This window comes from Oncorhynchus kisutch, linkage group LG4 (genome assembly GCF_002021735.2).
Source record: "Oncorhynchus kisutch isolate 150728-3 linkage group LG4, Okis_V2, whole genome shotgun sequence".
NCBI lineage: Eukaryota > Metazoa > Chordata > Actinopteri > Salmoniformes > Salmonidae > Oncorhynchus > Oncorhynchus kisutch.
Genome location: NC_034177.2, coordinates 31812711 through 31835312, shown reverse-complemented (window position 1 = coordinate 31835312; position 22602 = coordinate 31812711). Strand labels below are relative to the sequence as shown.

At 45.2% G+C, this 22602-nt stretch overlaps 1 protein-coding gene across 1 annotated transcript in view; it reads left to right on the top strand.

Annotated features, from left to right (window-relative positions):
* Positions 1 to 7014, top strand: part of LOC109888852 (FERM domain-containing protein 4A-like) — a 136772-nt gene extending 129758 nt beyond the window's left edge. Inside the window, 1 exon segment of the mRNA XM_031822813.1 lies at positions 1258 to 7014. Within this exon segment, the coding sequence (XP_031678673.1) occupies positions 1258 to 1360 (103 nt within the window). The 3' untranslated portion in view covers positions 1361 to 7014.
* The last annotated feature ends 15588 nt before the right edge of the window (positions 7015 to 22602 follow it).

Here is a 22602-nt window from a genome sequence, read left to right as displayed (position 1 = left end):
CCAATAGAATAAATACTGGCACCTAGAACAGAGACATAGAAACAGAAACTCAAATAGATCAGGGGCATAGAAATAGATCCCCTTGACTAGATATGTAGAAACAGAACCTGAACTAGATCAAAGGTGTAGAAATAGAATCTGTTTTGTATATTCTTAGTTTTGTACCAAATGCTGAGTTGAATAGGCTCTTCCCGTTTCTAATCCTTTCTAATAGCAACTTTGGGAATGGTGTCTGTTCTATCTGCTCTGTTTCTATGACTGTAACTGGACTCTGCATGTCTGCTGTGTGTGGCTGCTCTCTAAAGCAGGCCTTAAGACTCATCTTTATCGGCTGGCCTACCCTTCCTCCTAGACTTTTATTGATGCTTTTATGATATGGTTATACGTATATTTGCTTTCGTAAAACAAAAACTATTTTATGAGATTATTCTTGTAGAATTTAAAGCGCTTCACAGATGTAATGTATTATTATTATTACTACTACAGTAAATCCTAACCCTCACTCTGTACTCTATTACCAGCCCTAATTGAACTTGAACTTAGTCAACTCAATAGCGTTCCTCACTGTTGACTTCTCCCAGGCGTGTGCTCTCATTCAGTCCCCCTCAAAGATTGTTAAGCAGTAGCCACAGGGAGTATCCAAAATAATAGCAGTTCATTCATTCTAAAACCACGAAGGGGAGTGAACGATTGGACAGCGAGCGGAGAAACAGAAATGCACTCTAGTCACCTACTGTAGTTTTAGACTATTACACTAACAGGATGTGTGCCTTGCCATAGAGACAGCAATATAGGAGGAGTGATTGGCCAGTTTGAAATGAGGCCTGAAAAGAGGGAAAGGACTTTTGGATTGTACACATTGTTTTCACAAAAGCTTTAGATCTAGACAAAGACAGTAACCATCGGAGCAATGAGACCAAAACGACACAAACCAATCAAGTTCATTGATCATAATGATTCGTTACAGTCCTTGTTTCCTTCCCCTTGACGAAGAAGTGACCAACAGTTTTACTAAGCGAAGAAAACAATAACTTCTGTAGATTTTGTGGAAGCAGAGTGAATAAACCATCAGTCCTCCAGTATTTCCATAATTAAAAATGGTTCTCTCTCTCTCTCTCTCTCTCTCTCTCTCTCTCTCTCTCTCTCTCTCTCTCTCTCTCTCTCTCTCTCTCTCTCTCTCTCTCTCTCTCTCTCTCTCTCTCTCTCTCTCTCTCTCTCTCTCTCTCTCTGTCTGTCTGTCTGTCTGTCTGTCTGCAGGTCATTCAATGATAGTTGTTTTCTCAGCAGTCCTCTGTGTTCAGAGCTGGCAGATGTCCAGTGGTACGGACACGACAAGGCCAAACCTGGAACCCTGGTCTGACCACCACCTAACACCTACTGGACCTTACTGACCCTCAACACTGACCCTTACTGCCTCCACCAACCTCTCCTCTAGCCCTGACTAGACTGGCCTCATCATGGACAGGAAACCCTCCTCCATCCCTCCCTTTATCCATATTTCCCTTTATTATTTTATGTGCATATCAAGTTTGGTTGAGTTGGAGTTTATAGGAAGGACATGCCCAACTGGGCAGGACTATTGCTGTGGAACAGCCAAACAGAACCGCTGAATGATCGTGAACTCTGACCTTTAATCTCTGACCCTGCTTCAGTCTGAGCCCCAGGTAGACCAGGAGTGGGAAAGGGGGGAGGTGGGGGGGTAAGAGCACACACACACACACACACAACCCCCTGCCCAGACTACACGGCCCTCAGGCCCTGACTTATATCTACCCCTGACCCCAGTGTGTTGCCAGCCAATCAGAGGATACCTGCAAGATGAAATGTGTTTTGGTTCAAATTCTGGGCCTGTGCGTGTACCCTGGATCTGCTAAGTCTTTGTTTATTTCTCTGTATCGTTTTGTACAAAAAAATGAAAATATTGCTTGGGAGAGACTCAATTACTTTTTCACCCTTTAGGAAAATTGCAGAGCAGATTATTGGAGAATTCTAGATTATCTGAAAGACAAAAGACAAACGTACAAACATTCCCAACTATTAGAATCCCAATCCCAACTATCTATCCCACAACCAAAGATCCACCTGACTGACCAATGGCACCAGTCCCATGGACACACTGGGAACACTGGTTTATCATACTGGAAGCTACACCCCACATACTGGGAGTTTTCAGAGGAACGGAAAGACTGGTCAATTCTACTGGGATCCTACTGGGAGTTCTGAGCACATCTATTGGGATGTCAGTCATCTGGATTGGGGGTGTACAACAGCCAGCCAGACTGATCAACTAGTCTCTGATAGTGGGACTATCCACACTGCTACTGAGCAGTGAGCTCCTGGACTTGGATGTTTTGCCACTATGCTGGGGCACTGTGCTTAGCTGTACTGGGAGATTATGGGCGAACTGGGGGCCCTGCACAGCCAGACCACAAACAGACAGGGACAGACGGGGGGCCCTGCACAGCCAGATCAGAGACAGACAGGGACAGAATGGGGGCCCTGCTCAGCCAGACCAGAGACAGACAGGGACGGACTGGGGGCCCTGCACAGCCAGACCAGAGACAGACAGGGACGGACTAGGGGCCCTGCACAGCCAGACCAGAGACAGACAGGGACGGAATGGGGGCCCTGCACAGCCAGACCAGAGACAGACAGGGACGGAATGGGGGCCCTGCACAGCCAGACCAGAGACAGACAGGGACGGAATGGGGGCCCTGCTCAGCCAGACCAGAGACAGACAGGGACCGACTGGGGGCCACAGACACTTCTTCAGGGTTTGGGTCCTGGAGAGCCAGAATATGCTAGGAATCTCTTGCTTATAGCTAATGTCTTGAGTTTGGGTGAAACTGTAGCAATGTGTGTAGTAGTTTTGGGTTGAATTGGAATTAAGAACACATGTAGTTTTGTGGGTTTATTTCCAAACTATTTCATCTGGCTCCTCCCCTTCATTTGACTTTCTGGTGAGAGGTGAAAGCTAATGTTTAGGATGTTTACGGATGTTTAGGGCTGTGTGGAGCTGTCAATCACACAGTTGTAGCGAAGGGCACACCCCTCCCTCACAGTCGAGCTGTGCATATGATGAGATTGGTGAGATATTAAACACTTCTCCATGCGTTGTGACATCATATACCTGACTGTCTGTGCAGTCCTATGTTAAAAACGGGATGTAACCCATGTTTAAGGACCAGTCTGTCTGTGTCACGTCAATCTGTCAGTCTGTCTGTCTGTCCAACCCCAAGATTGGTCATTGTCTCAGACACCAGTGTAGTATATTTGGGGGTTAATATTTAGATAATGCTTGAGACCTGTAAACTCCAGAGGGTCCTCATTTGTACAGGTCATTATCTCAGGCTATACTCTCTCTGCCTAACATCTATCAACCGGTCAGAACACACACACATCTTGTGTGTGGATTCACACACACACACATTCTTTTCTCAGCGGTGCCATCTATGTCTTTACTCTAACCCAGCACTGAAAACCAGGGGCGCTACTTTCACTGGGGGCGGGGGGACACATTCTCAAATTGCATTTTTGTCACCCCCAGTTTTATCATTGGAATGTGATACAAAACTAGGCAACGGTGTTATTTAGGACCATGCGGACGCCTTCGAGCAGTCGGGTAGGCTGTTTGGAATATTAATAATAATAATAATATGTCCCCCCAACTTCTTAAACCAAAGTCACGCCCCTGCTGAAAACAGCCGTTCACTAAAACTACAAACCATATAACTACAAATCCCACAGGGCCCAGTTCCTAGTCTAGCAGAGGAAGTGTCTGCTGTATAGAGATCCTGCTTCCCAGAGCCAAATGAACAGCAGGAAGAGGTCTATACACCAATCAGAGAGATGTCAAGTTTTCAATCTAAGTTTTGATACCAGAGCACAACATACACAGTTAAACACAATATATGAAAACTATGGGCTCCCGAGTGGCACGGCGGTCTAAGACACTGCATCTCAGTGCAAGAGGTGTCACTACAGTCCCTGGTTCGAATCCAGGCTGTACCACATCCGGCCATGATCGGGAGTAGTGGTGGTGCACAATTGGCTGAGGTAGGCTGTCATTGTAAATAAGAATTTGTTCTTAACTGAATTGCCTAGTTGTTTTATATATAAACTATAGGCCTATAATATACAGAACCAGTTTTCATCTAGTTCTCCTCCTGACTTTTTGATACATATAAAGGGGATTAAGAACTTCTGCATAACAACACATTCATGATGTAAGAGTAAATCCAGACTTAATACAAAAAAGTAACAGACACACATATAGTATAGAAATAATGTCACACCAGAACCAAACAGGGTGTTTATATTATTGTGCTTCTATTACTACACTGAACAAAAATATAAATACAACATTAAAGTGTTGGTCCCTTGTTTCATGAGCTGAAATAAAAGATCCCAGAAATGTTCCATATCCACAAAAAGCTTATTTCTCTCAAATGTTGTGCACAAATTTGTTTACATCCTTTTTAGGGAGAATTACTCCTTTGGCAAGATAATCCATCCACCTGACAGGTGTGGCATATCAAGAAGCTGATTAAACAGCATGATCATTACACAGGTGCACCTTGTGCTGGGGACAATAAAAGGCCACTCTAAAATGTGTAATTTTGTCACACAACACAATGCCACAGATGTCTCAAGTTTTGAGGGAGCGTTCAATTGGCATGCTGAATGCAGGAATGTTAATTTCTCTACGATAAGCCACTTCCAACGTTGTTTTAGAGAATTTGGCGGCACGTCCAACTGGCCTCACAACCGCAGACCACGTGTATGGCGTCTTGTGGGAAAGCAGTTTGCTGATTTCATTATTGTGAACAGAGGGCCCCATGGGGGCGGTGGGATTATGTATGGGAAGGCATAAACTACGGACAACGATCACAATTGCATTTTATCAATGGTAATTTGAATGCACAGAGATCCAGTGACGAGATCCTGAGGCCCATTGTCGTGCCATTCATCCACCGCCATCACCTCATGTTTCAGCATGACAATGAACGGCCCAATGTGGCACAGATCTCTACACAATTCCTGGAAGCTGAATATGTTCCAGTTCTTCCATGGCCTGCCTACTCACCCATTGAGAATGTTTGGGATGTGCTGGATCAACGTGGATCAGAGTGTTCCAGTTCCCTCCAATATCCAGCATAATCGTTCATCCATTGAAGAGGAGTGGCACAACATTCAAAGGCCACAATCAACAGCCTGATCAACTCTATGCAAAGGAGATGTGTTGCGCTGCATGTGGCAAATGCTGGTCACACCAGATACTGACTGGTTTTCTGATCCATGCCCATACCTTTTTTTAAGGTGTCTGTGACCAACAAATGCACATCTGTATTCCCAGTCATGTGAAATGAATAGATTAGGACCTAGTGCATTTATTTAAAAAGCTCATTTCCTGATATGAACTGTAAGTCAGTAAAAATAAAAATGAATTGTTGCATGTTGCATTTATAGTTTTGTTCAGTATAGATGATGTCATCAATGAACTCTGAACTTTGACATTGGTTTAGTAAGTGAGGCCATCATCGTATCCCACGGTAACAGGGCTGTGACACAGCGAGAACTTATAACCATACCCTTGAACCCCTACATTTAATTTATAGATTCCATACACCTCTTGCTTACGTAGACCAACTCTTGTTATAAGCAAATTCTAAAACAAGTATTTTAAAGCACACCTTATGGTTTTGTACTGGGGAAAAGAAACCTTTGACTAACATTGTTGTAATGCTGTATGTGGACAGTCCTTATTGTGTGTACAAAAACCCAAACAAAACAATGAATTGTGGTCTCTGAAGCACATGTTTGCCTGTGCTTTGTACAAGGTTTATATCCTCCATTGAATCTTTAAAAAACACAAATATAAAACGTGGTTTAAAGGTTGCACAAAAATCTCACCCTGTCAGATTAGTTGAACTTGTACCATGCAGCAAGTTGGACCTGAAATTCCTTCTGTTTGTAGGGGTTTTACAGCCCCCAACCCTGCCTCACTGCAAGGTGTCCTGGTAAAATGCTGTGTTTGACCTCTCCTGTAGTTCACCTACTTAGAATCACTGGGGAACTGCATTCTGCCATCAGCTATGCTATGCTATGCTAAGGCTTGTTAGCCTGTCCATTCCCCCTGAATGAGCCACCTCTGCTAGCTCACACCATACCATGCATGCTCTGTGGTTCCCGAAACAAACAAAAATGAACAAATAAACCCAAAACATGAGCAGTCCATGTGGTAAGACCATCCCTCTCCCCTCACATTTTCCTCCTAAACAGAGAATAATTTCTGTATCCATGACAACACCCAGTTTGACCTTTGACTCCTAACCCCTGTGGTAATCTCTGACCTCTGAGCCCAATGTGACGCTGTGTGTTGTACCCTCTTCTATAGCCCCCCCCTTCGACCATACTATGTGTACCCCCTACGCCCATACTGTCTGTACTCCATAGAAACATAAAACATTTTATAGTTAAAGAAGATTAAACTAACTATTTTATCAACCTCTTTCCTGAACATGCTGTATGAAGGGGCACTGTAAGCCTATGTGGAGTTTTTAACATTGTTTAATCTTGTTTCCAAGTTCTAACATAGTAAGAATCCTTTCAGGTGCTACATGATGACCAGTTACTGCTTTGTCACATAGGATATAGACTCTCCTCATTGTTGTCAATAGTTTTAATACCAGTTTTGCAGAATGGAAACCGTTCCTTTAGGCGCCAGTTCAGTAAGACACCACTCCACCAGACCATAGAGCATGTAACATGATTTGATTTGTTCTCTTCAACGTTAACCTGACAAAAAGGTGTTGTAGGAAAAAAACTATGTGGAATTCACACAAAAAAAGACAGAATTCAACAGTTAATTTATAATTTTTTCTATTAAGAATTTGTATAGTAACTGTACATTTTTCTAAATGGTGTTGTTGGCAACTGATGATGAAATGTCCAGATGAGAAGACTTGGTGGTTATTGAGATTAGGAAAATAAATTATTGCTGAATGTTCTCAAGATGGCGTCCTCCTGTCTCTTCTTCTCTGTGTAGTCAATCAATCAGTCAAATGTATTTATAAAGCCCTTTTTACATCATCCGATGTCACAAAGTGGTGTACAGAATCACAGCCTAAAACCCCAAAGAGCAAGCAATGCGGAAGAATAAGCACACTATCTGTACCCCCTACGCTCATACTGTCTGTACTCCATAGAAACATAAAACATTTTTATAGTTAAAGAAGATTAAGTCTGTTGTGTTTTTCTAAAGCTTTAGGAGCAGCGTGTCTCTCACATCTCCGTAGCCCAAAGTGGCATCCTTACCTTTATCCTGCTATGTTAACTTTGGATTAATGGAAGTAAATACCTGGCTCGCCTCGTCTTTCATCCGATAGCAAAACGATTCTGCCTGCACTGACCGATGGGTCGGTTGAGTGACGAGCATCCGCGTAGGCGTGACCACCTATCAGAAGACAATAGGCTGGCCTGGCACGCACCATATTGCAAATGAAGGAGAGGAAGCCACATTCAAATGGGAAAAGAACGAAGAGGAGAACACTCACTACAGTGGATCCCTCCACCCCTGTAGTCTCCATGCTGACAGACAGATCCACTGAGAAGCCTGTCTGTGTGAGTCAGCAGAGTGTTGAGACTGACTCAGCCAGGCTTATCAGAGGGACCTTTCATATTGACTCCCCACTTCCTCTGTCCCAGACACACACACACACTCTACCTTATGTCACACCGCCTTATTCACTTCCTGCTGAAGGAATGTCCTGCAAGGAGAGGTGGGGCTGTTCCATTCAGAGGACAATGGTTTTCTGTTGCTACCGACAACAGTAGAACACAGGAAAGGTAAACAGAAGGATCCCAGCTGCTGTTGTGTTTTAGGGGTTTCACATGTCTGCTGATGTGTTTACATGGCTAACGTGTCTGCTTTAGCTTTATTGTGCCTTCTTGAGCTGCCATGTGATGTTGTAAACTATGTGTGGCCCTGCTTTGTCTTTTGGGTGGTTGAAGCCGAGAGTGTGGTATAGGAAATGTTTACAACTAAGAACCCATTGGCTGTTCCTGTGTGTAAAATGGAGACTTAGAAGCAAGACTTGCGAGAACTAAGAACTTTCATATCCTTTGTGGGGGAACAATGGAGACACACACACTTACATTAATGTGTGCTCAGCCTCACACACATATACGGAGTGAAGCATTGGGGAGGGACCCCTTTATTTTTAGGGGACCCCATCTCTTTAAAACTGAAGACTGAATATCCCCTCACATCAGAGAAGTAAACTCCAGCTTTTAGCACTCCTTCTCTTCCCTCTGCCTTCTCTCTCTTACCCCTTGTCCTTTTTCTTCCACCCTCTCCCTCTATTTTCTCTTCCCCTTCTCCCATTCTCTCCTTTTATCCCCACCTCCCCCGCTATACTCCCTCTCTTCTCTAATAAATCCCTATTTTCCCCACTGGTGTTCCCATAGCAGCACTCTCAGCCAAGAGACAGCTGGAAGCTGTTAGCTCGGCATGCCGTGAGAACCTGGTTCCCCTCCCTCACTTTATTTAGGAATCCTTTAGGAATGGTGTGTGCATGTTTGAAAGTGTGTATATATTTGACCTTGCTTGTGGACCACAGGCAGTACCTGGAGATCCCCCGCTACCACTTAAATGGACCAGAACCTCCAACAGCATCACAAACTCGTGATTTGTGTATGTGTGTGTGCATTCATGCGACCCTGCTCTGGTCTCTCCAACCCAGGGCTGATTCATCTTGGGGCCCATGACCTCTTCTGTTTTGATAAACTGATGTGTATACAGTGCCTTGCAAAAGTATTCATCCCCAGTGGCGTTTTTCCTATTTTGTTGCATTACAACCTGTAATTTAATGTATTTTTATTTGGAGTTCATGTAATGGACAGACACCAAATAGTCCAAATTGGTGAAGTGAAATGAAAAAAATCACTGGTTTAAAATTTTTTAATAAAAACAACAACTGAAAAGTGGTGTGTGCATATGTATTCACTCCCTTTGCTATGAAGCCCCTAAATAAGATCTGGTGCAACCAATTAACTTTAGACCGTCCCCTCGCCCATACCCGGGCGCGAATCAGGGATCCTCTGCACACATCAACAACAGTCACCCACGAAGCATCATTACCCATCGCTCCATAAAAGCCGAGGCGCTTGCAGAGCAAGGGGAACAACTACTTCAAGGTCTCAGAGCAAGTGACGTCACCGATTGAAACGCTATTTAGCGCGCACCACAGCTAACTAAGCTAGCCATTTCACATCCGTTACACCAGCCATAAATAATACTGCCGAAGGCGGGCCAGACTCGGAACACATGACGTCGGTCGAGTCTGACTCTGACCGAGTGCCCCGAGTCTCAGCCAGAATCGGCCCAGATCCACTGTTCTAGCTGGGTTTTACTTTCGGCTTTGGTCCACCAGCTTCAAACTGCTGTAAAAACAAAACAATTTTTTTATTGAAAATAGATTTCACAGCGATAGATGGTACAATGATTCCCTACACTGTTTTCTCACACATACTGAAATTGAGCGAACAATGTAGAATTTTACCAAGCAGAAAATGATAGAGCGATTTCTACATTGGCCATTTGACACAAGTTCCACTAGATAACACAGCCACAAAGTCAAAAGATTTCTAATTTTGATAGATGAAATCAATAGGCGAATATCACAGCCAATCATAACACTGGTGGGTAAGTAATACTGTGACTATCATTCCACTATTACTGCAGATATATTATGGACATTTTCTGAAATTTTAAGAAACCTATGTGCATTTGTGAACAATGCACCAAAGCAATTGAAAAAAACTGTAAAACAATCTGGGAGACCAAAGAGAGAGAGCCTGCCAGAAGCTTTTTCAGGTAACACGTCATTGTCTAATGGTCATTTCAATGAATGATAACTGCACTATAAGTCACTCTGGATAAGAATATCTGCTAAATGAGGTCCCCCTCTCAAAAGAGGTTTCTAACCTCAAGGGTCTTTTCCTGGTTAAATAAAGGTTCAGAGAGTAAACGCAGTTAACCATTTATTAAATAAAGATGAGAATACATGCAATATGTTAGTCTTGGCGTTAGACTCGGCTCCTTCGGGGTATCTCACTGCCAGAGCATGCATAATGATAAGATAATAATAATTTAATGCAGAGCCCAAGGTATGCTAAACCAATCCCCAAAACAGCAGAACCACTGCTAGACAAACTATGTGTATGGCAGATGCACGCCATTACGCTTTAAAGGGATACTTCGGTATTTTATCCACTTCCTCAAAGGCAAATTAACTTGTGGATACTATTTTTTTGCCTCTGTACAGTATGAAGGAAGTTAGAGGTAGTTTTCCGAGCCAATGCTAACTGGTGTTAGCGCAATGACTGGAAGTTTATGGGTATCTACTAGTTTGCTATTGTAACAATCTTAGGCGTAGTGGGTGAGGAGTCAGGTGCAGGAGGCAGAAAGTTCTGAATAGCACTTTATTCAGCACCGGGCAAAGTAGTCTATACAACGAAACTGAGCGTCATAAAACATATGTCCAAAACAGGAAACAAACCAAGATCGCACTACCACACATACAAAGTGGGAATAAACAAGCTCTCACGAAGAGCAGGCGGGCCTACCGACTTAAATAGCCAAACTAAAAGTCTAAACAAGAAACAGGTGAAACAAATCAGACCAAACCAACAGAAAAGGGAAAAAGGGATCAGTGGCAGCTAGTAGGCCGGTGACGACTACCGCCGAGCACCACCCGAATAGGAAGGGGAGCCACCTTCGGTAGGAGTTGTCGAGAGCCAGACCCTGTCCCCCGGTACGAACACGGGGGCCTCACTGCGGTGGCGGTCAGCGCTCCTCTTCAGCCGTCCACCTGCTTGCTTGAGGGATTCCTGGATGGCCCTCCAGGTCTCCTTAGAGCACTGCACCCACTCCTCCACCGCAGGAGCTTCGGTCTGACTCTGATGCCACGGCGCCAGGACTGGCTGGTAGCCCAACACGCATTGGAATGGTGACATGTCCGTGGAGGAGTGGCGGAGTGAGTTCTGGGCTAACTCCGCCCATGGTACGTACCTTGACCACTCCCCTGGCCGGTCCTGGCAATACGACCGCAGAAACCTACCCACCCCCTGGTTCACTCTCTCCACCTGCCCATTACTCTCGGGTGATAACCAGAGGTCAAGCTGACCGAGACCCCCAGACGTTCCATAAACGCCCTCCACACTCGGGACGTGAACTGGGGACCCCGATCAGAGACGATGTCCTCCGGTACCCCGTAGTGCCGGAAGACGCAGGTAAATAGAGCCTCCGCAGTCTGTAGGGCTGTAGGGATACTGGGCAACGGAGGGAGACGGCAGGACATAGAAAACCGATCCACAACAACCAGAACCTTGGTGTTCCCCTGAGACGGATGAAGATCGGTAAGGAAGTCTACCGACAGGTGAGACCACGGCCGTTGTGGAACGGGGAGGGGCTGTAACTTCCCTCTAGGAAGGCGCCTAGGAGCCTTACTCTGGGCACATACCGAACAGGAAGAGACAAAGAACATAACGTCCCTAGCCAAGGTGGGCCACCAGTACTTCCCCCTAAGACTCCGCAATGTCCTCGCCACACCAGGATGACCTGAAGAAGGTAGTGTGTGAGCCCACCGAATCAATTGATCACAAACACCAAGCAGCACGTACTTACGACCTGTAGGACATTTTGGAGGTGCAGGTTCCACCCGTAACGCCAGGTCAATGTCCGTGTCCACCTCCCTCCTTTTTTTCACAAAAAAGAAACTCGAGGAGACGGGTGAAATGGAGGACCGAATGTACCCCTGTCACAGAGATTCCGTGACATATGTCGCCATAGCCAACGTCTCCTCCTGTGACAATGGGTACACGTGACAGAGGTGTGTGAACGTCTGTGAACGTCTGACGTCATTTCCGGTCACAACTTGCAGGCTTGTTTTCGAGTTGCTGTGCGTTTTGTTGCCAACCTGTTTTGCTACCTGACAACTTTACGGTTTTCACTTTTTAATTACCGTTCATATATTTATTTATTTTTTCCTCAACTTTTTCACTCCGGACGCTTTATCTGGACACGATTCGTCAGGACCTCCAACAGCCGAAGCTAAGTAGTAACATTAACATGATGCCTTCTAATTGCAGCCGCTGTACTCGCCTTACGGCGAGGATAGCTGTGCTGCAAGCCCAGCTTCAGACGCAATCGTTAGGCAAGGGTAATTTCAGTGTAGGAAAGGATGAAACAGCGTCTGTGGCACCAGTAAGTACAGATAGTAGTGTAAATCCCCTGGCACAGTCCCCGCAGCCGGACAACTTTCTCACGGTTTCTGGAAGGAAATGCTGTAGGAACGCTCAACCTGTGTCGCTCATTCAGCCGACAGAAACTTTCAACCGGTTTTCCCCATTAAGCAGCGGGTCGGAGTCAGAGGCCGATTCTTCTCTGGTCTCTACTCCTCCCGTTACGGGATCTGAGACGCCGAAGCTTCCCACCATTAGCTCTGACAAATTGAAAACTCTAGTCATTGGCGACTCCATTACCCGCAGTATTAGACTTAAAGCGAATCATCCAGCGATCATACACTGTTTACCCGGGGGCAGGGCTACCGACGTTAAGGATAATCTGAAGATGGTGCTGGCTAAAGCTAAAACTGGCGAGTGTAGAGAGTATAGAGATATTGTTATCCACGTCGGCACCAACGATGTTAGGATGAAACAGTCAGAAATCACCAAGCGCAACATAGCTTCTGCGTGCATATCAGCTAGAAAGATGTGTCTGCATCGAGTAATTGTCTCTGGCCCCCTCCCAGTTAGGGGGAGTGATGAGCTCTACAGCAGAGTCTCACAACTCAATCGCTGGTTGAAAACTGTTTTCTGACCCTCCCAAAAGTTAGAATTTGTAGATAATTGGCCCTCTTTCTGGGACTCACCCACAAACAGGACCAAGCCTGACCTGCTGAGGAGTGACGGACTCCATCCTAGCTGGAGGGGTGCTCTCATCTTATCTACCAACATAGACAGGGCTCTAACTCCTCTAGCTCCACAATGAAATAGGGTGCAGGCCAGGCAGCAGGCTGGTAGCCAGCCTGCCAGCATAGTGGAGTCTGCCATTAGCACAGTCAGTGTAGTCAGCTCAGCTATCACCATTGAGACTGTGTCTGTGCCTCGACCTAGGTTGGGCAAAACTAAACATGGCGGTGTTCGCCTTAGCAATCTCACTAGGATAAAGACCACCTCCATTCCTGTCATTACTGAAAGAGATCATGATACCTCACATCTCAAAATAGGGCTACTTAATGTTAGATCCCTTACTTCAAAGGCAATTATAGTCAATGAACTAATCACTGATCATAATCTTGATGTGATTGGCCTGACTGAAACATGTCTTAAGCCTGATGAATTTACTGTTTTAAATGAGGCCTCACCTCCTGGCTACACTAGTGACCATATCCCCCGTGCATCCCGCAAAGGCGGAGGTGTTGCTAACATTTACGATAGCAAATTTCAATTTACAAAAAAAAAAAATGACATTTTCGTCTTTTGAGCTTCTAGTCATGAAATCTATGCAGCCTACTCAATCACTTTTTATAGCTACTGTTTACAGGCCTCCTGGGCCATATACAGCGTTTCTCACTGAGTTCCCTGAATTCCTATCGGACCTTGTAGTCATAGCAGATAATATTCTAATCTTTGGTGACTTTAATATTCACATGGAAAAGTCCACAGACCCACTCCAAAAGGCTTTCGGAGCCATCATCGACTCAGTGGGTTTTCTCCAACATGTCTCTGGACCCACTCACTGTCACAGTCATACGCTGGACCTAGTTTTGTCCCATGGAATAAATGTGGTGGATCTTAATGTTTTTCCTCATAATCCTGGACTATCGGACCACCATTTTATTACGTTTGCAATTGCAACAAATAATCTGCTTAGACCCCAACCAAGGAACATCAAAAGTCGTGCTATAAATTCACAGACAACACAAAGATTCCTTGATGCCCTTCCAGACTCCCTCTGCCTACCCAAGGACGCCAGAGGACAAAAATCAGTTAACCACCTAACTGAGGATCTCAATTTAACCTTGCGCAATACCCTAGATGCAGTTGCACCCCTAAAAACTAAAAAAATGTCTCATAAGAAACTAGCTCCCTGGTACACAGAAAATACCCGAGCTCTGAAGCAAGCTTCCAGAAAATTGGAACGGAAATGGCGCCACACCAAACTGGAAGTCTTCCGACTAGCTTGGAAGGACGGTAGCGTGCAGTACCGTAGAGCCCTTACTGCTGCTCGATCATCCTATTTTTCTAACTTAATTGAGGAAAATAAGAACAATCCGAAATTCCTTTTTAATACTGTCGCAAAGCTAACTAAAAAGCAGCATTCCCCAAGAGAGGATGACTTTCACTTTAGCAGTGATAAATTCATGAACTTCTTTGAGGAAAAGATTATGATTATTAGAAAGCAAATTACGGACTCCTCTTTAAACCTGCGTATTCCTCCAAACCTCAGTTGTCCTGAGTCTGCACAACTCTGCCAGGACCTAGGATCAAGAGAGACGCTCAAGTGTTTTAGTACTATATCTCTTGACACAATGATGAAAATAATCATGGCCTCTAAACCTTCAAGCTGCATACTGGACCCTATTCCAACTAAACTACTGAAAGAGCTGCTTCCTGTGCTTGGCCCTCCTATGTTGAACATAATAAACGGCTCTCTATCCACTGGATGTGTACCAAACTCACTAAAAGTGGCAGTAATAAAGCCTCTCTTGAAAAAGCCAAACCTTGACCCAGAAAATATAAAAAACTATCGGCCTATATCGAATCTTCCATTCCTCTCAAAAATTTTAGAGAAGGCTGTTGCGCAGCAACTCACTGCCTTCCTGAAGACAAACAATGTATACGAAATGCTTCAGTCTGGTTTTAGACCCCATCATAGCACTGAGACGGCACTTGTGAAGGTGGTAAATGACATTTTAATGGCATCGGACCGAGGCTCTGCATCTGTCCTCGTGCTCCTAGACCTTAGTGCTGCTTTTGATACCATCGATCACCACATTCTTTTGGAGAGATTGGAAACCCAAATTGGTCTACACGGACATGTTCTGACCTGGTTTAGATCTTATCTGTCGGAAAGATATCAGTTTGTCTCTGTGAATGGTTTGTCCTCTGACAAAACAACTGTAAATTTCGGTGTTCCTCAAGGTTCCGTTTTAGGACCACTATTGTTTTCACTATATATTTTACCTCTTGGGGATGTTATTCGAAAACATAATGTAAACTTTCACTGCTATGCGGATGACACACAGCTGTACATTTCAATGAAACATGGTGAAGCCCCAAAATTGCCCTCGCTAGAAGCATGTGTTTCAGACATAAGGAAGTGGATGGCTGCAAACTTTCTACTATTAAACTCGGACAAAACAGAGATGCTTGTTCTAGGTCCTAAGAAACAAAGAGATCTTCTGTTGAATCTGACAATTAATCTTAATGGTTGTACAGTCGTCTCAAATAAAACTGTGAAGGACCTCGGCGTTACTCTGGACCCTGATCTCTCTTTTGAAGAACATATCAAGACCATTTCGAGGACAGCTTTTTTCCATCTACGTAACATTGCAAAAATCAGAAACTTTCTGTCCAAAAATGATGCAATTAATCCATGCTTTTGTTACTTCTAGGTTAGACTACTGCAATGCTCTATTTTCCGGCTACCCGGATAAAGCACTAAATAAACTTCAGTTAGTGCTAAATACGGCTGCTAGAATCCTGACTAGAACCAAAAAATTTGATCATATTACTCCAGTGCTAGCCTCCCTACACTGGCTTCCTGTCAAAGCAAGGGCTGATTTCAAGGTTTTACTGCTAACCTACAAAGCATTACATGGGCTTGCTCCTACCTATCTCTCTGATTTGGTCCTGCCGTACATACCTACACGTACGCTACGGTCACAAGACGCAGGCCTCCCAATTGTCCCTAGAATTTCTAAGCAAACAGCTGGAGGCAGGGCTTTCTCCTATAGAGCTCAATTTTTCTGGAACGGTCTGCCTACCCATGTCAGAGACGCAAACTCGGTCTCAACCTTTAAGTCTTTACTGAAGACTAATCTCTTCAGTGGGTCATATGATTGAGTGTAGTCTGGCCCAGGAGTGGGAAGGTGAACGGAAAGGCTCTGGAGCAACGAACCGCCCTTGCTGTCTCTGCCTGGCCGGTTCCCCTCTTTCCACCGGGATTCTCTGCCTCCTATTACAGGGGCTGAGTCACTGGCTTGCTGGGGCTCTCTCATGCCGTCCCTGGAGGGGGTGCGTCACCTGAGTGGGTTGATTCACTGTTGTGGTCATCCTGTCTGGGTTGGCGCCCCCCCCTTGGGTTGTGCCGTGGCGGAGATCTTTGTGGGCTATACTCAGCCTTGTCTCAGGATGGTAAGTTGGTGGTTGAAGATATCCCTCTAGTGGTGTGGGGGCTGTGCTTTGGCAAAGTGGGTGGGTTTATATCCTTCCTGTTTGGTCCTGTCCGGGGGTGTCCTCGGATGGGGCCACAGTGTCTCCTGACCCCTCCTGTCTCAGCCTCCAGTATTTATGCTGCAGTAGTTTATGTGTCGGGGGGCTGGGGTCAGTTTGTTATATCTGGAGTACTTCTCCTGTCCTATTCGGTGTCCTGTGTGAATCTAAGTGTGCGTTCTCTAATTCTCTCCTTCTCTCTTTCTTTCTCTCTCTCGGAGGACCTGAGCCCTAGGACCATGCCCCAGGACTACCTGACATGATGACTCCTTGCTGTCCCCAGTCCACCTGGCCATGCTGCTGTTCCAGTTTCAACTGACCTGAGCCCTAGGCCCATGCCCCAGGACTACCTGACATGATGACTCCTTGCTGTCCCCAGTCCACCTGGCCATGCTGCTGCTCCAGTTTCAACTTCCACCTGACTGTGCTGCTGCTCCAGTTTCAACTGTTCTGCCTTATTATTATTCGACCATGCTGGTCATTTATGAACATTTGAACATCTTGGCCATGTTCTGTTATAATCTCCACCCGGCACAGCCAGAAGAGGACTGGCCACCCCACATAGCCTGGTTCCTCTCTAGGTTTCTTCCTAGGTATTGGCCTTTCTAGGGAGTTTTTCCTAGCCACCGTGCTTCTACACCTGCATTGCTTGCTGTTTGGGGTTTTAGGCTGGGTTTCTGTACAGCACTTTGAGATATCAGCTGATGTACGAAGGGCTATATAAATACATTTGATTTGATTTGATTTGACTCTTGGGAAGCGCAGCGTTTACCTGGAGGTTTATCACACAATCCCCCTGTCGATGAGGTGGTAATTTAGTCACCTTCTTCTTTCAGAAAACGATAGCCACATCGGCATATTCAGGGGGAATGCACACAGCGGAAACGTGGTCTGGACTCTCCACCGACGTGGCACCAATGGAAACTCCCATACACCTACCTGAACACTCCTGTGACCTCCCCTGAAGAACCCACTGTCTCCACAAAATCCTGGGATTGTGACTGGCCAGCCAAGGAACCCTCAGCACCACTGGAAACGCAGGTGAATCGATAAGGAAGAGACTAATCCGCTCCCTATGATCCCCCTGCATCACCATGTCCAGTGGAACCGTGGCCTCCCTGACCAGCCCTGACCCTAATGGCCGGCTATCTAAGGAGTGCACGGGGAAGGGGGGATCAATCGGCACCAGCGTAATTCCCAGCTTGAGGGCGAGTCCGCGATCCATAAAGTTCCCAGTTGCACCTGAGTCGACTAGCACCTTATGCTGGGAAGAGGGAGAAAAATCAAGGAAAAAAATGTATACAAACATTTGACCAACAGGGGGCTCTGAGTGAGTCTGATGCTGACAAACCTGGGGTGACCGAGAAGTGTTCCGCCTGCCCTCTCGACTCCCAGACGGACTCCTCCAGCACCGGTCGGCTGTGTGTCCTCTCCAACCACAGCTGGTGCAGGAGGAGCCTCCTCCGGTACCCCTCGAAGCAGCCCCCCCCTAACTCCATAGGAATGGGAGCGGGAGGGCTAGGAGGTGGAACTGACAGGACCCTTTCTGAACACCCGCGGGCAGCTAGCAGATTGTCTAGCCGAGTAGACATGTCTATAAGTGCGTCTAGGGAGAGAGTGGTGTCCCGACAAGCTAGCTCCCTGAGGACATCCTCCCGGAGGCTGCAACGGTAATGGTCCATCAGTGCCCTGTCGTTCCACCCGGCCCCAGCGGCCAAGGTCCGGAACTCCAACGCAAAGTCCTGCCTGCTCCTCGTCTCCTGCCTAAGGTGAAATAGTCGCTTACCCGCCGCTCGGCCCTCCGGAGGGTGGTCGAATACAGCCCGGAAACGGTGGGTGAACTCTGGATAATTCTCCCTCGCCGGGTCTGGGCCATTCCAGACAGCATTGGCCCACTCCAGAGCTCGGCCCGTCAGGCAGGAGACGAGGACGCTCACACTCTCCTCCCCCGAGGGAGTCAGCCTCACAGTAGCCAGGTACAACTCAAGTTGGAGGAGAAATCCCTGGCACCCAGCCACCGTTCCATCGTACTCCCTCGGAGGCGCAATACGCAGTGCGCTGGAGCCGGACACTGGGGTTGGAGTAGTTGGACTCGTTGGAGGAGCCGGAGGTGAAGTGGGGAGACCACTCGTCTCCCATCGGTCCATTCTCTCCATCATCTGGTCCATCGCTGACCCTATCCGATGGAGGATGGTGGTGTGATGGAGAACGCGTTCCTCCATCGATGGAAGGGGGGTGGCCGCTGCTCCTGCTGACTCCATCGATGGAAGGGGGGTGGCCGCTGCTCCTGCTGACTCCATCGATGGAAGGGGGGTGGCCGCTGCTCCTGCTGACTCCATCGATGGAAGGGGGGTGGCCGTTGCTCCTGCTGACTCCATCGATGGAAGGGGGGTGGCCGCTGCTCCTGCTGACTCCATCGGTGGTGCGGGCTTCTGTAACAATCTTAGGCGTAGTGGGTGAGGAGTCAGGTGCAGGAGGCAGAAAGTTCTGAATAGCACTTTATTCAGCACCGGGCAAAGTAGTCTATACAACGAAACTGAGCGTCATAAAACAAATGCCCAAAACAGGAACCAAACCAAGATCGCACTACCACACATACAAAGTGGGAATAAACAAGCTCTCACGAAGAGCAGGCGGGCCTACCGACTTAGATAGCCAAACCAACAGAAAAGGGAAAAAGGGATCAGTGGCAGCTAGTAGGCCGGTGACGACTACCGCCGAGCACCACCCGAATAGGAAGGGGAGCCACCTCATATAATATGATTGATACTATGTGTAGCATGAAGGTGAAACTATGTGTAGGCTACAACAGGCATTCCATACTGAGAGCTTCTCAAAAAACTAGGCTTATTTCTATTTTTACTCACTGCCCGGTGACTTGCCATCTTGGTAAAGGAAAAGTAAGCTACCCATCTAATACTGTGCCGTAATTCACCATACTGAGATAGCTTCTCAGAACTTTGAATAGGATCATTTATAATGTTACTCACCCGATGGTGTCTTCGGTGAGGCAAGATGAACCTGCCATCTTGGTAAATAAAAAATAAGCCACCCATGTACACTGTGCTATAAATCACACCATACTGAGAAGGTTTAGACTTATTTTCTCATGTTATCCAACCAACCTTGTCCTCCCTGAAGCAAGATGAACATGCCATCTTGGTAAGTAAAAATGAACTGCACCTTAATTCACCATACTGAGATAGCTTCTAAGAAACTATGGGGTCATTCCTCATGTGACACATAGCCCGGTGTCCTTGCTGAGAAGGAGCTGTCATCTTGGTAGATGACAATATTCTACCTATGAACCCTGCCAACCACCTGCAGCTATATACTGTATACACAGTGTTATATAACAATTTGCATTGCAGTAAGAGAGAAGCAACATAGCTACTGGACCACAGGGCTGACAGTCATGACAAAATTTGCAAAACTGCAGGAACTCATCTAGCTTCCACAATTTCAGAATATTAAATCAAATGTAACTTCCGTAAGCCACAGAGGATCATCGGTCCTTGATCTTGAGGGTGAGCTGGGACCAACTGAGAAGCAGTAGCATCACCTATGCTGGAGTGGGCTGTCTATAGCTCAGAGCTAGCCCACAACGCTGGTGAAGGAACCAGAACCGTGATTAGTTCCAGGATCTTGTCATTGTTGCCAGCATCAATGTTTAACAGGGGTTCGCCAGGTGCCGCCCATAGTCAGCATGCAGGTAGCATTACATGAGAGAGGACAAAGGCAGTGTTCATTTAGTGACGACAATCAATGTTCCATTGGAGTGTATGAGTTAACATGTGTGTACATAGAATGACCAGATCATGCAAGCATTAAAGGGATGAAACGTTTAGTGTATTTCAGAATGAATAACCCATAAAAGCCATCATACAGTCCGCCTCTGGAAAAGCACCTGTGTAAACCCAACACCGTTGATTTAATGTGAAACTCAAACCTGTGCTACTCTATAGGCTATGAAGAGTCGGCGGTCAGAGGGATTCCTGAGCAGACTATATGCCGAAGAGTCCTGACACACAAGATGAACTAAAACCCTGCCATCGGGCCATTGGTAAGGTAGGATGCATTTTCCAGACTGAGATTTGGAACAGTAAAGCATACATGACAATAATGTGCAGATGATACAGGCACATAAACTAATGTATGAATTAGCCTGAGCATTCAACTCTGCAATGCGATGTACTTGTAAGACTAGCTGCATAACAAATAAAAGTTTTATTTTAAAAAATGTAATAATTCTAAGGGGGTAAAACATGATCATTACCGTGACAAAAATAAACAAGTTATAATGGTCCTCCCTACATACCCTTCGGGGCTTCTACTTGATTGGAATGGAAGAAGATATAGTTTATCTCAATGATATAACCAGTATGTAAGAGATTATTGATTATAATATGCAAGCATATGATGAATAAATAACAGACGCTGATACATGACTAGAATGAAGCGATCATATAATTAGTGTAACAGTACACTGCCACCTAGTGGAGAGAAATAAAGAATGTGTCAAGACAGAAAATAGGAAGGGAAGTTCTGAGTCCAGTGTTGTGATCATCTGGTTGCTTGCTGAAATCACCGACAAATGGTCAAAGGAATGGACATACAGGGAAAGGGGAAGGTATTTACATTCTATCCATCTACTGGTTTCACTCAGCAATAACTACAAAAGACAATCAACATGATGAGAAATAATCATCACCCATCTGCGAAAAGGCTTAACCACTCTCTTCATAAAATAGGAAAACACAACAGGTTAATGTTCCAACTGTCCAGCAGCAGAAACCACAGATGATGTCTTCCTTCAATGTCATGCATACTAACATCAAAGGCATTCACATCCATGGGAATGAGCTTAAACTTTCCCAGTTTACTCAAAACCCATCCAGAACAAACTGAAATACACTCTGCACTATTTTCTTTCCTCCGCTCATGTAGAGTAGAGTACAGAATACATCCATAGTTTCCAACGCACTCCAGCCCATTAGGTGGCGGTAATGCACTTAATATTGGTATGCACACCACCATTAAAATCCGAAGAAGAAATGAGTTGGCCACTTGACATGGGAATATAATTGTGAAAACAAGTCATTTCAAGAGAACAACTGATTATTTGTGTAAAACAATAACATTGTTTTACTAGCATGCAGTATAGAATATGAATGGAATAATTGTCACTGGAGACCGAGTACAAGATTTCCGACCACTGTTTTCAAGTTAATCTACTCATTTAAAAAAAAAAAAAAATCTCAGTTTTATTAACAACAAATCAATACAGAAAGTACATGAGGGAACACAAGTATATAGATTATAAACAATGGACAATTGAGCTAGGGGATACAATATCACATTACAATTACACAAGGACCTTAAGGGACATGCATATACTTACAATTCTAACAGCTTTTTGTTAGTAGAGTATTTAACTGTCTTAAAATACAGTTAAATTTCTTTGTGTAGGGTAAGAAAATTTGTTTTTTTGTTTGTACATTTACATTTGTGTATATGAAATTTGGCCAAAAGAATAATGAAATTAATTACATAAAAATGTTTCCGCTTATTTCTATCGTATGTAAAGAATCCAAGCAGTACATCTCTCCACAATAGTGTAAAATCTTCATAAATGTTTTCAATTATAAATCTACTGATGTCTTGCCACAGTTTTGCCATGAATACAATGCCAAAAAAAGATGCAACACTGTTTCTGGGTGGTCAATACAAAAGGAGCCATTTGAGTTTATGTTTTCCTTAAACTACTTCATATAGTGGTTGGCAGGATAATATTTATGAATCATTTTAAAGGAAACTTCCTTAATTTTGTTAACAAGTAGGTATGTGTGTGGCAACATCCAAACTTTTTCCCATCAGATATTATCAATAAATCCATTCCAATAAGGCATGACATAAGGTCATGCAAGATACAACATCCTGCTGAAGCAAGGTTCGTATCACTCTGTTGTTGAATGGACCAAAAGAGAAACAAATCTTTCCTACTGATGAGTCAACAGGGTCAATAGAAGGTAGGCTCTGAGGGTCAGGTCTTGACACGTTTCTGAATAACAGAGCAGCACCTGAGGGAATGGCGTCGAA